Raw genomic sequence first — 14,376 nt, 5'->3', positions numbered from 1 at the left:
AATCATTCCTGTGTCGACATTGATTGCGGACATGCAAGCTTGATTCCAGTACAGAGTGTCGTACAGAAAAGTGTGGTGGGTGAAACAAATGGTCATGCAATAATTGTACAGTGACTAGGATGAGTCATACAATGAACTTCAGGGTTGGATTTCAGCGATGGTGGAGTACGTCCCAAGAATTGTCGTGAACTTGCAAACGTTGCCTTATAGAGGCCCAAATGGACAATTGGAATTGGGGAGAAGAGTTTTTCATCGACTGTTTTGGACTTTCGATCCATGTGTTAGGGTCTTCTCCCACTGCAAACCGCTAGTGCAAGTTGATGGAACATGGCTTTATGAAAAATACACGCAAATACTTTTGATTGCGGTTGCACAAGACGATAACAGAAATGTACTACCGGTCGCTTTCTCCATTGTGGATTCGAAGAACTCCGAATCGTGGGCATTTCATTCGGAACTTGCAGAGGCATGTTGTTAGGCAAGACAACATTTGCATTATCTCCGACAGATCGGAGGGCCTTGTTGCTCCGATTCGGCAATCTAAAGTTCCGTGAAGGTCCATCTACTGTATTCATCACATCGTTGTCAACTTCCACAATAAGTACAAGAACAAAGACTGGAGCAAACGAATCGTGAACATGGGTAAGAATATTGTATTTAAATTCATATTTGTAAATGTTTCGAGTCCATTTCCTAATTTGTAAATGAGGCTAGGTAGGACACGTGCACGTCGAAAAAATCAGGGATGCCATGAAAGAGAACGCTCAAAGGGCTAGGTTGATGAATGCAAAACTATATTCCTGAAACTTGGAAACTTTTCGAGTGACAGAGTACATCGGTCATTGGTCGGGGATCCCGCCACAGTCCTACGGAGTTGATTTCCAAAAAAGGCGGTGTGTGTGCGGGATGTTCCAAACACTATGGTACCTGTGTGCGCGTGTGGTTGCAACGTGTGCTACCTACAGTTTGAATGTCGAACAATATATCGACGATGTGTACACACTTGAACGTACGTTGCGTATTTGGGGTAACGAGTTCCCCGTATTAAGGGGTGTATCGACATGGGAAGTGCAACTGCCTGAGTTAAGTATGGCATGACCCGCTCGTCCGAATCATACTTGGGAAAATGAAACCGCGACCTCAAAACCCGATACCCATCCTGTATGGTAAATTTTTTATAAATATATGATAAATCAATTATCTATATATTTTGAACATAAAATTATATATCGAAGAGTAAAATTGAAAGGTTGAGAAAACAAAAACATTACACTTATACTATACCAACAAAGCCATTCTAAGTATTTTTTATTTAAGTTAAATTAAGTAAGTAATAAAATTTAATAATAGAATGAAGATTTGTCATAAAATATTAATAATAACACATGGAAATCAAATGTGACTATTATGTCGTTAAGCATTAAAACCAAAGGCAACCATATAACCATAAAATGTACATAAAAACAAAACAATAATGTCCTAAAAAAACATAGATGGTATGGGTAAATATAAAAATTAAAAGACTTATTTTTATTGAATCGATATCTATAACAATACATAAAGTTTTACATATAATATAAACTAGGCATAGTCAAACTCTAAAATTTATCCTACATACGAGAACTTTTATAAAAAAAAAATATTCACTCGTTAAAGACAAATATAACTTTTTGTACCCCACAAATGGAACCAAGCACAATAACAATGTAAAATTAAGCAGAAAAGTCGTCATATTAAAAAAATTAATATATAAATTTATGAATGTGTTATAAATTAAAAAAAATTATAACTAACACGTAGAGATCAATTTCATGAAAAAAGAGTTTAAAAGGGATAGTAACAACAAAAGAGATATCAATTTCATGCCATCAAAGCACGTTGAGCAAAGTAGTGCTTAGCAAGAAAAAACGAGAAATTAAAATGATTTTTTTATTTAATTTATAATTAATTTTTCCGTTTTGTTGATCCTCGATGAAGTGTGATCTGTATTTGCTCCAAAAAACATTTTGATATCTACATAATTTAAAAAAAATACATAAATTAAATATAATTAATTATTATATTACAATAAATATAAAATATAAAAATAAAAAATAAAACTATAAATAACTTACTTTTTCTTCTCTTTTTTTTTTCTTTATTCTACAAATATTTGAAAGGGACCAAACCTCACATTCTTAAATAAGACGTCTATCTTTTTTTTATTATTAAATTAACAATTAAGCTAATGACTGGTCACATCGTTGATGTCATTGACACTATATGACTAATTATAATATATATTTTAATTTTCTAATATAAATTTTTACCTTTTTTAATATATATTTTAAAAAAAGTTACAATTTTTTTTAATAAATAAATCCTGTTTTCAACAAATAAATCATTTTTTGTTTTTCCAATAAATAATTTAAAATTAAATAAAAAATATTTAAAATATTTAAAATATACATTTAAAATATTATAAAACAAATAATAAATTTGAAAGGTCATATCTTTAAAAATAATATATTTTAAATATTTTATATTATTAAAAAGCATATTTAAAATTTTAAAAATAATATTTAAAATTAAAAAAAATAATTTTAAAAAAATATATTTATAATTAAAAAATAAAACATTTCAAATATACATTTCAAATTTTATAAAACCAATAATAAACAAATAAATAGAATAAATAAAGGACAAATAAAAAAACTTAAAAAGTAAATAAAGAGAACTTAAAAATCAAAACAAAAAAAATGAAAAAAGATAGAATGAGAAAAATTAATGTGAACGACAAAAAATAAAAATTTTACCTGTTTCAATAGACAAATAGGTTACTGTCTTGGAATTTGGTGATGCCAATTTATTTGGCTCCACTAGAAAAAGGTAAAATTGTTTAAACCCTCTCATACTTTTAAAAATTACAGTATTCTTAATATTTATACAGGTAGCGTCATTCTATATGACTCCACCAAAAAAGTAATTTTTTAATACAGATTACTGGCGTGGCATGTTGGTGGCACCAAACACTTTAGCTCTACTAACTTTTACTTTAAATTTTAGACTATTTTCGTATTTTATCAAAAAAATAAGTCATTTAAGTAATTAATTATTTTTTAGGTTATTTTTATAAAAAAACTACTTATACTCGTAAAAACTGACCACCACCTACCCAAAGCCTAATGGTAACGTCCTCTCAAATCAACCTTCATTCATCTCCTCCAACTGAATCACCCATTGTGCCTCAATCTACTACTCCCTACACTCCTCCTTTGTCCCAAACACCCAAGCAAACCCAAACCCATCAAACATACCCCTTCCATCTCGCTTAGTCGCTAGATCCCAAAGCAACATATTCAAAACCGAAAAGCTTGTTCACTACATTGTGAATGTTACCTCCTCCTTCCCTCTTACGACTTATAAACATGGTTTAAAGAATCCTCTTTGGAAAGCGACAATGCAAGCAGAGTTTGATGCATTAAAACAAAATCGAACTTGCGAATTGGTTTCACTTAATTTGTAATGACCCGAAAGTTAATGGTATCGAAAAGTGTGGTTTCAGAATCACGTTTCCATAAATCGGACCCGTAAATATTTTTATTAAATATTTACAGAGTTATATTAAAGTGAATTGAAGTTTAGTTAGATAATTTCGTTGAATTAGTGCTTAATTAGAGTATATAAACTAAATCGTAAAAATATCAAAAGTTCAATTATTAAGGAATCTACAATTAGAATTTAATGTGAGGGTCTTGTATAGCAAATATACTCCCTTAGATATGTATGGCCGGTTATAAAATTTATAACTTAAAAACTAATAATATATTAAAACATTAGTAAATTAAGAAATGGGTGGGAGGAAAGAGAAAATATTTTTCTCTTAAAAATCATCAAAATTTCGAAGCTAGGAGAAGAAGAAACTCACGAACGATGAAGGGTTTCAAGCTTTTCAAGCTTTAATTAGATAGTTAATTTAGTGTAATTTTTATGTTTTCAAGATATTTTTTGTAGGTTCATACCAAATCCCATCAATCGAATCATTTTTTCGAGAAATATGAGACATCTAAGTCATACAAGTAAAGAGATCTATTCATTGATAAGAAAAAGAAAAAACGTGAGCGGTGATTGGATTGATGAGAAAATAGAATTCTGGGTCGCGAACAGTGATTCGAGTGATGATAAAGAAAGAGAATTCTTGGTTCAGTTTAAGTTAACTTACTCATGTCATATTTTTCGGTATTGTTAAAGATTGTGAATGTTAGTATTGTTGAGTAATTAGAGTTTTTGGTGTCAATTTGATAGATTTCTGTTTAGCGTAGTTATCATTTAAGAACAGTTAATGTTCGGAACATCTTTTGTTTAGAATGATAACATTTCAAGAATAGTTATGTTCAAAACAAATATGGTTTAAAACTTTTATTTAGAATAATTGTGTTGTTTAAAAAAAAAGACATTATTCAAAACAAGTTTTTTCAAGAAAAAGCATAATCATAGAACAACTCTTGTTTGGAACAATCTCTACTAAAAATAACTATGTTGAGAATAGTTGATATTTGAACACGTCAAAATAACTTTTATTCAAGTACAACTCTTATTAAAAAAAAAAACCTTCTTTAAGAGTGACTTGTATTTTAAGAGATGTTCCGCAAAAAATGTTTCATAAGAAACTGCTACACCAAAGTAGAAAAAGTAGAAAAAGTGAAATTAATCTTAGAATATAACAAAATTCTTAGACTATATTCACTATTAGGATGTTTGAGAGAACTTGACTTAATGGATCAAATATAGAAATAGTTAAAGAGAATTTTTTTAAACCTTTTCTTATAATATTAAGTACTTCTCTTTTATTTCGAAAACATAATAGACTCCTATTCACTATGTCCATTACCAACTTATGTTAGGACTTTTGGTATATTGACATTCTAAGTGTCAAAGCTATCTCTAAAATGCTTTCAAATAAATCTTTTGCTCGACTCTATTCTCGGTCACCTACAGTTTCTCTGTACCTTACAAACCATCAACTATTGTTACTCTCAGTGTTACACTATCTGTTCCAATTTTTTTCTCCGCTTTCTCTCGATTCATTCCATTCACTTGCTTGCAATGCTTCGTGTGCATTCTAGACATGGTGTTGGCCATTTTGCAAGCCATTGAACTATACCAAGACTGTAAAAGGGCTCGTTGGGGGAGGCAGCAGGTAGTGGTTCATGGGAATTGACAGCAAGGAAATCAACAGGAACAAACTTCTTCCCATAATGCGTACCAACTAATATTTAACTGGGCTTTCTATGACAATTGGAGTGGCATAGCATGGCAAATAAAGCCTTGATATGGACATGATTTCCTGTCAAGGAATTCTAAGATATATGCCAATGATAAAGTTCTTGTTGAGCTCCATGTTAACAGGGAAATCCTTGTTGAAGTGAATGCCAGGAGCCTGTCAAGTTGCAAGCTGTGGGGAGGAAGCAAGCAGGTTCGAAGCATTTTAAAGCAGGAAACACCAAAGACCCATGAGAATAATTTAGGCAGGATTCAAACTATGTACTTTGTCACGCGGACACACCCTCATCATAGAAGGCTTAATCTCTGCACACTAATGGGACTGTTGGACCGGGGTTCTTGTTGTAGTCTCTTTGTTATCTTGTCTTTCTTTTGCAGGTTTATGTTTTGGTTTCTTTTATGATATGGACTGTTAACCTTGTCAAATTTTCGATTTATATATAAACACTTTATCCTACAAACCTTTACCGGATAATTGCGCCCTTCCCTTCCAATGCTTCGTGCTCTACGCTCTTCATCAACAACTATACTTCCCGAGCCGCCGCAACCCCAAGCTTTTCTCTCTACAATTCATCCCCACATTGATCCTTCCCAAACAAAATGCACAACACCAAAGCCCTTTCCCTACACTTCAACCTTGCCAACTCTCTTGCAACCTATTTCAGATCAAAATCCGCCTCCTCATTTATCCTATGCACCCCTTTTCCAGTTCTTAACTGGCCAAAACTTCTTAAAATTAGGGCAACAAATCCATGCCCACATGACCCTTCACGGGCTTCAACCCAATGCTTTTCTTGGCGCCAAAATGGTTGCCATGTATGCAAGTTCAGGTGACCTTGAATCAGCTGTAACAGTTTTCCGTAAAATAAAAGACCCAACTTCTTTATTGTATAATTCAATTATTAGAGCTTATACAAATAACGGGTACCCTTTAAAAACTATAGATATTTATCGTGAAATGCATTCTTTACGGCTTAAGGGTGATAATTTTACGTTTCCTTTTGTGCTTAAATCATGTGCTAATGTATTGGATGTTTGGATGGGAGAATGTGTTCATGGACAAAGCTTGAGATTTGGGTTGGAGTTGGATGCTTACGTCGGCACGTCTTTGATTGATTTTTATGTGAAGGTAGGTGAATTAAGGGATGCAAATAAGGTGTTCGATCTAATGACTGTTAGAGCTGTGTCCTCTTGGAATGCTTTGATTGCAGGATATATGAAAGAAGGGGAGATACGGGTAGCTGAGGACTTATTTCGGGGGATGCCGTGTAGGAATATAGTTTCTTGGACATCTATGATTTCTGGCTACACGCAAAACGGGTTAGCTGAGGAGGCATTGAGTTTGTTTGATGAGATGTTGAAAGAAGATTCTGAGGTTAAGCCTAATTGGGTAACAATTATGAGTGTTTTACCTGCTTGTGCACATTCAGCTTCTTTTGAACGTGGGAGACGGATTAACGAATATGTGAATAGGATTGGTTTGGAATCAAATCCTTCGGTGCAGACTGCGCTTATTGCTATGTATGCTAAATGTGGTAGCCTTGTCAATGCTCGTTGTTGTTTCGATAGAATACTGGAAAATGAAAAGAATTTGTGTGCTTGGAATACAATGATCACCGCTTATGCTTCTCATGGTCAGGGTTTGGAATCTGTCTCGACTTTTGAGAACATGGTTAGAGCCGGGGTATACCCTGATGCAATCACATTCACAGGGTTGTTGTCCGGTTGCAGTCATTCTGGTATTGTCGAGTTTGGATTAAGATACTTCAATTCTATGCAGACTAAGTACTGCGTCGAACCAAGACACGAGCATTATGCTTGTGTTGTAGATCTTTTGGCACGTGCTGGACGATTGGTAGAAGCTAAGGAGTTCATTAAGAAAATTCCAATGCAACCCGGACCTAGCATTTGGGGTGCATTGTTAGCTGCTTGCAGGAAAAGTAGAAATTTAGAGATTGCCGAGATAGCAGCGAAAGAGCTGTTTGTTTTAGAGCCGGAGAACAGTTGTAACTATATTCTGCTTTCGAATATGTATGCTGAAGCAGGCATGTGGAAGGAGGTTGATAAATTGAGAGCTCGTTTAAAATGTGAAGGCATCAAAAAGAACCCTGGATGTAGTTGGATTGAGATCAAAGGTAAAGCGCACTTGTTCCTCAGTGGAGATTTATCTCATCCTCAGTCGAAGGAAATATATAACCTGTTGGAAGCATTGCCTGAGAAAATCAAGGCAGCTGGTTATATACCTAACACCAGTTTTGTGTTGCATGACATAAGTGAAGAAGAGAAAGAACAAAACCTCATTATTCACAGTGAAAAGTTGGCCATTGCATTCGGACTACTTAACACAAACCCTGAAGTAGTTATACGCATAACTAAAAACCTCCGGATCTGTGGGGATTGTCACACGGTTATCAAGTTCATATCGAAAATCTATGAACGAGAAATAGTTGTGAGAGATGTGAATCGATTCCATCACTTTAGAGACGGAGCTTGTTCTTGTGGGGACTATTGGTAATTTTGTAACAAATTCAAGTGGCAGTGTGGCCCGCACTTGGGAAGTAATCAGTTTGTAGACGTTAGAGGTCGTAAAAGTTCAAAGGCATGATTGCATTGGCATGGATGGTTTTATGTAAAATGCTTTAGTTCTGGACAAGTTCCTATAGGAAGTTTTCAAGTATGTATGCTATTGTTCTTTTTACTTTTTTATGTGCTGAGCTGAAAGCTTTGTTCTGGAAAAATAGCTTTACTTGCTGTCAGCATGGCTATCACAACTAAAGATGTCAAGCTACAAGAAAACGAAGTTGTATATAATAACAGAATAAAATAGATTTTCATTTTCCACTTCAGAAATTGTTATCTTATGCAACACCGCCTACTGAAGTTAAGAGATTCCTACTGCTTGGTGATGCTGTAGGCAGAACCTACGAGCGAGCGAGCGAGCAAGACATATCATATGTCCAATCCTAGATTTTGAAAATTAAATAGACTAAACAATGAATGAAGTCATTGCCCTGGTAAAGCCCATCATTGCGGAAGAAAGCATTTAGTTTTGTTATAAAAATTACATAAAGATTACAATGTGTGAAATTCTGTTAGTTGAGTGCAACTTTTCACCTTGGAACCATTGCCCATGTCTTCGGCAACATCCATGCAGTTGAGACCAGCATGAGCATAGGCAGGGGGCTCCTTCAATTTTTTTCTCAATTACTATTTCATCTCAAACATCAAACATCTATAATTTAATCACAGTTATGGATAATCATTATAAACATAAATTCATAATAAAGTTAACACAGTCGATGCAATCTATTTGCTTACAAAAGCCAAAAAGCCTAATCACATATATTTTATTATGTTTCATATAAATTATAGTGTTAAATTACAATAACCCACATAGAAGTCTAAATATAAAATTACCATTTAGTATCAAATCTTAAATACTTGACCTAGTTTCCATTGTTCATATTATTCTTTTTTCCATTTTCCCCCACCGGGTAATAATATGATATAATCTAGTTATTACTATATAGTATATTCTTGAAGCTGATGTACATTGAGCCGGTTTTATTGGAATGATAATTTAGTCTTCCTATATATATAATTATTAAGGAAGCATTAATCTACTCTTACCATTTTTTCTTTTGGAAAACAGTATTCAAAGTTAGTAAATAGTTGTTCTTATATAAATTATTAGAAATATATACCTTGTTGAAAAGTCACGCTTATGATTTAAAGGTATTTATATACGAGGTGGGGTTGAGTTTGGGTCGAACCTAAATATAATATTAATATATTTTATATTTGTCTAAGCTCGACCCAATTTTAAATATGAATATAAAATTTTGTTCGAATCCGTTTATATTTGTAAAAAATTAACCCAAGTCCATTTTAGACTCATTTATATTATATTTTAAATATTGTAATTTTTTATATAGTCATCTTAATATTATTTTAATGTTTAAATTAGAGTATTATAAGTTTATTTTTTTAATGTGTTACAATTTACATAATAAATGAAAATAATGTAATATAGAGTATTATAAGTTTAAAAAACCGGTCAGGTTGGGCTGAGCTGGGCTTAGCTATTGAATGTTCAAGTTCGAGCCGTCCATATTTTAAACGGACCTATTTTTTTTGTCTAAATTCATCTTTCGTGCCTAATATTTTTACTCAAATTCTCTTAAATTTCAGACAAATTTTTAGGTCTGAGCGAGTGTTGGAAAACATAAAACTACCAAAAAAAAAAATTCTAAATCCATTTTCATATTATCGATGAATAGTAAACTTTAAAGAGTCAATATTCTCTTTATTTTTCCTTAAATCTATATAAAAGTATTTAAAGTAAAAACAAAAAACCAAACTACCACATGCCGGCCTCTCAAATTAAAATAGTTTATTTGCTTAACCTCACCGAGTAATATATGATGAATGCATTTTTTTTATTGAAGTAAGTGTTAAAAAAAATATTTAAGTAAATAGCCAATTGGTGTATTTAAGCGTTTAAATAAAACAATTTATTAAATACAAAATATTTTTATTTTTTAATTGCTATTATGCACATCAGTCAAAGAGTTGAATCTTAGACAAAAATTGGTACATATCCATTATTATTTAATATTAATACAAATAGATTAAAATATGTTTCAAGTCCTTATACTTTTTTATACATTTGACATTTAATCTCTCTATCATTATTCTCAAAATTTTATTCATTTTACTTGTCAAATTTCAAATTTCGGTGTAATTGTTAACACCATTTTTTTAATCATCCAAATCCCTTTTGATAGTCCATATTCGAAGTTTTGTGGTTGTCTATTTGAATAATGTTGTCCCTAAAATTTAAACTTGTAATCTGTTCTTGAGAGTGCAATTTACCTTACCATTGTACCCAACGCTTGTTGGTTAGTTAAAATTTTATTATAGAATGTATATGGTGAATATAAAAACGGGTTAAAATATGTTTCAAATCATTGTACCTTTTATATATTTGAAATTTAATCTCTGTATTGTTATTTTCAAGAATTTGGTCATGTTACTTATTAGATTTTAAAATTCAAACAAACTCAATTGTTAACACCAATAAATTTCTTCTGTTAAACTTGCTTGTGCGACCTTTTGAAATTATAAAAAAAATACTCATTTGATAGTCATGTAACAAAATATGACATTATAAAAAACTTGAATTTAATAGAACTTTAGCAATGTTAAAAATTGAACTTGTATTTTTATATACAAAAAGTAAAGGGGTTAGATTCTTGAAATAAAAGTAAAAGGACTAAATTTCAAATATGAGAAAAATATAAGGACTTGAACCGTAATTAATATTTTAGCCATAAAATAATATTTTAATTGCAAATGCCGACAATGATTTAGGAGTGGGACTTTTGTTTATAATAAGATTTTCCCGAAATAACGAAACCCAACGACCCCCATTTAGCAACAAACAATCCCTTGGCAATCAGCATGCATGCATATATTCAACGCTCCAATCATAAGTCCTTTTCTACTACTGCTGCAACTTGACGCGCGCTTTGGTAAGGAAAAAAAAACAAGAAACAAAGCAGCCAAATAAGATTTGAAATGCACGATGAGTTCGTTTGACCCAGTGCTGATTCCCTCATTCTCTGCAACTTCCGTCCTGTTTGTCTTTGCCATCACCCTTATCTTCCCTTTTTTGCCTGAAAATCTACCAATCTTCAACGAAAAACAAAGATGCACAGACAGAACATGAAGATTGGTTTCGAGGTTGCTTGTTTTGTTTTCATGTCTGCCCTTCCCTTCATCTTAGCTGATTCGCCTCCTGCTTCCACCACCAACTCATCTGTAAAGTGTCCAATGGACCTCAACTATGTGACAAGAATCCCATGGAACTCATCTCTTTGTCTTAACTTCCACCCTAACTCAAACTCCAAAGCTGAAACTGCACAAGAAAACTGCTGCATATCTGTCTTATCGGTCTTTGGTATTGGACTTGCCCAACATCTTAAACAAACCTCTCTCTTCGGGCTACCCAATTTGGCGGCTTCTCTGTCGTGTCTTGAAGATTACCAGTCAAAACTCAACTCACTTTCTCTTCCTAATAATCTTGTTTCCCTTTGTGTTGAGCCTGAGCAGTTTGTGGTTACGCCTGAGCTTTGTGCCGGCATACAAACAACACAAGATTGGGTCGCAAAGCTTGGGGAATCCACTGAACTTGACCAGGGTTGCAGATCTGATCTCAGTGATCTCACTGCTTGTGATACTTGTCTTCGTGCAGGTAACCAAGTTCAGACTGAATTGGTCTCCATTGATGGTAATACAACTCACAGTACAGATTGTTTTTATTTTACTGTTCTATATGCTGCTGGGATCGCTAATGAGCTTGGACCTGAAAGTAATGGGGCTTTGAAATGTGCTTTCTCGTTGGCTTTGAATGAACAATCTAGTTCATCCAGTAAAAGACATTCAGTCCTTGTTTTTGGCTTGACTGGTGCTGGGGTTGCACTTCTTGTTGCCTTTTGTTTATTGGGGTTATACTTTTGGTATGAAAAAAGAATTACAAAGAAACGTGTTGGTATCTCCGGTTCTAATTTTGAAGAACAAAGGTGTAGGCCAAATTTGAGGCCTAATACAGGTTCAATTTGGTTCAAACTAGAGGATCTTGAGAAGGCGACTGATAATTTTGCAAACAAGAATTTTATTGGGAGAGGGGGGTTTGGTTTTGTTTACAAAGGGGTTTTACCAGATGGGAAAGTGGTGGCTGTAAAGAGGATTATAGAATCCGAGTTCCAAGGAGATGAAGAGTTTTGCAATGAAGTTGAGATTATTAGCAACTTGAAGCATAGGAATCTGGTGCCTCTTCGAGGTTGCTGTATGATGGAGGGTGATGAGAGCTACGATGACAAAGGGTGTCGAAGGTATCTTGTCTATGATTACATGCCGAATGGAAATCTCGATGATCATTTGTTCCATTCGAAACTGGCAAGTAAACCATTGAGTTGGCCTCAGAGGAAGAACATAATTGTGGATGTGGCAAAAGGGTTAGCTTATTTGCACTATGGAGTGAAGCCTGCGATATATCATAGGGACATTAAGGCTACGAATATACTGCTCGACACTGAAATGCGAGCGAGAGTGGCTGATTTCGGGTTGGCAAAGCAGAGCCGAGAAGGCCAGTCTCACCTTACTACTAGAGTGGCAGGAACTCATGGATACTTGGCCCCTGAATATGCTCTTTACGGCCAACTGACCGAAAAGAGCGATGTTTATAGTTTCGGTGTGGTTGTTCTAGAGATAATGTGTGGGAGAAAAGCTCTCGATTTGTCATCATCGGGTTCACCGCGTGCGTTTTTGATAACAGATTGGGCTTGGTCACTGATAAAGGCAGGACAACTGGATGAGGCTTTGGATCGTTCGTTGATCGACAACGGGGATTCCGTGAATTCAAACCCAAAGGCTATAATGGAGAGATTTGTGCAGGTTGGGATTTTGTGTGCTCATGTAATGGTAGCTTTAAGGCCTACTATTTTGGATGCACTGAAAATGTTAGAAGGTGATACCGAAGTTCCTCGGATCCCAGATCGACCAATGCCAATCGGACACACTTCATTTTACGATGGCAATGCTTTCAGCATCTCACCAGCATTAAGTCAGACACAAATGCACACAGAAGACATGCTTAGGTAATCTGTAATTGTTTGTGGTTTGTCACACTGTTGTAGTTAGGTTCTATAGGCTAACTGAAGTTGTTCTTACAAGCTCAAGCTCTATTTTTCCATTCTTATGATGTCTTTAGTAAAACAATGACTTTTATTCATGGTCATGGAAAATAGAGTGGCAGTTACATTCTTGCTTCATGTTGATGCATTGGAATGTAAATATGTGGAGCTCATTTTGAGCTCAAACATTCATTTTTTTGGGTGATGCGATACCTCATGTATGTAGGTTTTGTATGATTATTATACACTAGCTCCACCTTGTTGTACTAGTTTGTGCCGTGGTGAATTTGGGTAAATATCAATTTATGAAGGTCTCAACATTTCTTTCATGTTTGTCTCAATTAAATTATACTATTATGTCTAAGAGCTAACGTCTTACACATTTAAGTTTTGCATATATAAATATTTATGGTTAGAATTTTGAACCACATTGAATGGTAAAAACACATTAATATTTTAATCCGAGCAAAGTTTAAATTATTCTGTATTAATTTAAGATCAATTATTTGACCCCAAACTTGACATCTCCTTCTATTTTAGTACTCATACTAATGAATCTCGATTGGCAAAGAGAAAACGTATGGTTGATTTGTGAATTATTATTTCGCCTGTATGCCTTTGGTTTTTGCTTATAAGTGTGGTTAGCAAACATTTTAAGGGTGTATAATATGGGTGATTACTGAACTTCAACATATGATAGCTCAGACTCTTCTGGTATTAGAAATGGATACTTCCATCTTCACTTTGCTGAAATCTTTGTAGTGGAAAAATAAAAATAAAAATAAAAATAGAAGTGAATATGCTCATCGAATATGCTCATCAAACTGGTTAAAGAATATAAACAAAAACGGATGCTTCTAGTACATCCTTTATAAAGTTGGTGTAGGCACGATGTACCCTGAAGTTTTAATTAGAGGTGATCATGGGCCGGGCAGGGTTCGGGTTCGGCCCATAAAAAATTTGGCCAGCGTCCTAGGGCCCGGGCAGAAATATGGGTATGAAATTTTGTCCAGGCCCGGCCCGAGAAAAATTCCTAAGCCAGAGCCCCGCCCGGCCCGGCCCAGTCTATTTTTTTAATAAACACTAAAAATTTATTTTAAAAATAAAAAAATATTTTAAAAGTATTTTAAAATTAAAAAAAAATATATTATATATTCGGACTGGGCCGGGTCGGGCCAGTCCCGGGGCCAAAAAAGTGGTGCCCGATGCCCGGCCCGTTTTCTAAACGAGTCTCTTTTTTTGCCCAAACCCATATTTCGGGCCTATATTTTTACCCAAACCCTCCCATATTTCGGGCGGACTATCGGGCCGGGCCGCTCGGCCCACAATCACCTCTAGTTTTAATTGACCCTGAATCGACCATTTTTGTGTTGGCATAAACGTACATTAACCAACCTCTTTTAGGTTGACTTTGGTT

At 34.2% G+C, this 14,376-nt stretch overlaps 2 protein-coding genes across 2 annotated transcripts; both read left to right on the top strand.

Moving 5' to 3' along the window:
* Positions 1-4,946: 4,946 nt before the first annotated feature.
* LOC107953428 (pentatricopeptide repeat-containing protein At3g62890) lies at positions 4,947-8,096 on the top strand. Its single transcript, XM_016888738.2, has one exon. It carries the CDS (start codon positions 5,756-5,758, stop codon positions 7,775-7,777), a length of 2,022 nt encoding a protein of 673 aa, XP_016744227.2. The 5' UTR covers positions 4,947-5,755; the 3' UTR covers positions 7,778-8,096.
* A 2,763-nt stretch (positions 8,097-10,859) lies between these two features.
* Positions 10,860-13,225, top strand: LOC107953427 (probable receptor-like protein kinase At1g11050). The gene has a single exon (XM_016888737.2). It carries the CDS (start codon positions 10,975-10,977, stop codon positions 12,925-12,927), a length of 1,953 nt encoding a protein of 650 aa, XP_016744226.1. The 5' UTR covers positions 10,860-10,974; the 3' UTR covers positions 12,928-13,225.
* The last annotated feature ends 1,151 nt before the right edge of the window (positions 13,226-14,376 follow it).

Source organism: Gossypium hirsutum, chromosome D12, assembly GCF_007990345.1.
Source record: "Gossypium hirsutum isolate 1008001.06 chromosome D12, Gossypium_hirsutum_v2.1, whole genome shotgun sequence".
In the NCBI taxonomy this organism is placed as follows: Eukaryota; Viridiplantae; Streptophyta; class Magnoliopsida; order Malvales; family Malvaceae; genus Gossypium; species Gossypium hirsutum.
The sequence above is the reverse complement of the archived record's forward strand: the minus strand, read 5'-3'. Positions and strand labels throughout refer to the sequence as shown.

Excerpts from the sequence above, each read along its gene's own strand:
- LOC107953428 (XM_016888738.2), top strand. The coding sequence starts at position 5,756 with ATGCTTCGTGCTCTACGCTCTTCATCAACAACTATACTTCCCGAGCCG.
- LOC107953427 (XM_016888737.2), top strand. The coding sequence starts at position 10,975 with ATGCACAGACAGAACATGAAGATTGGTTTCGAGGTTGCTTGTTTTGTT.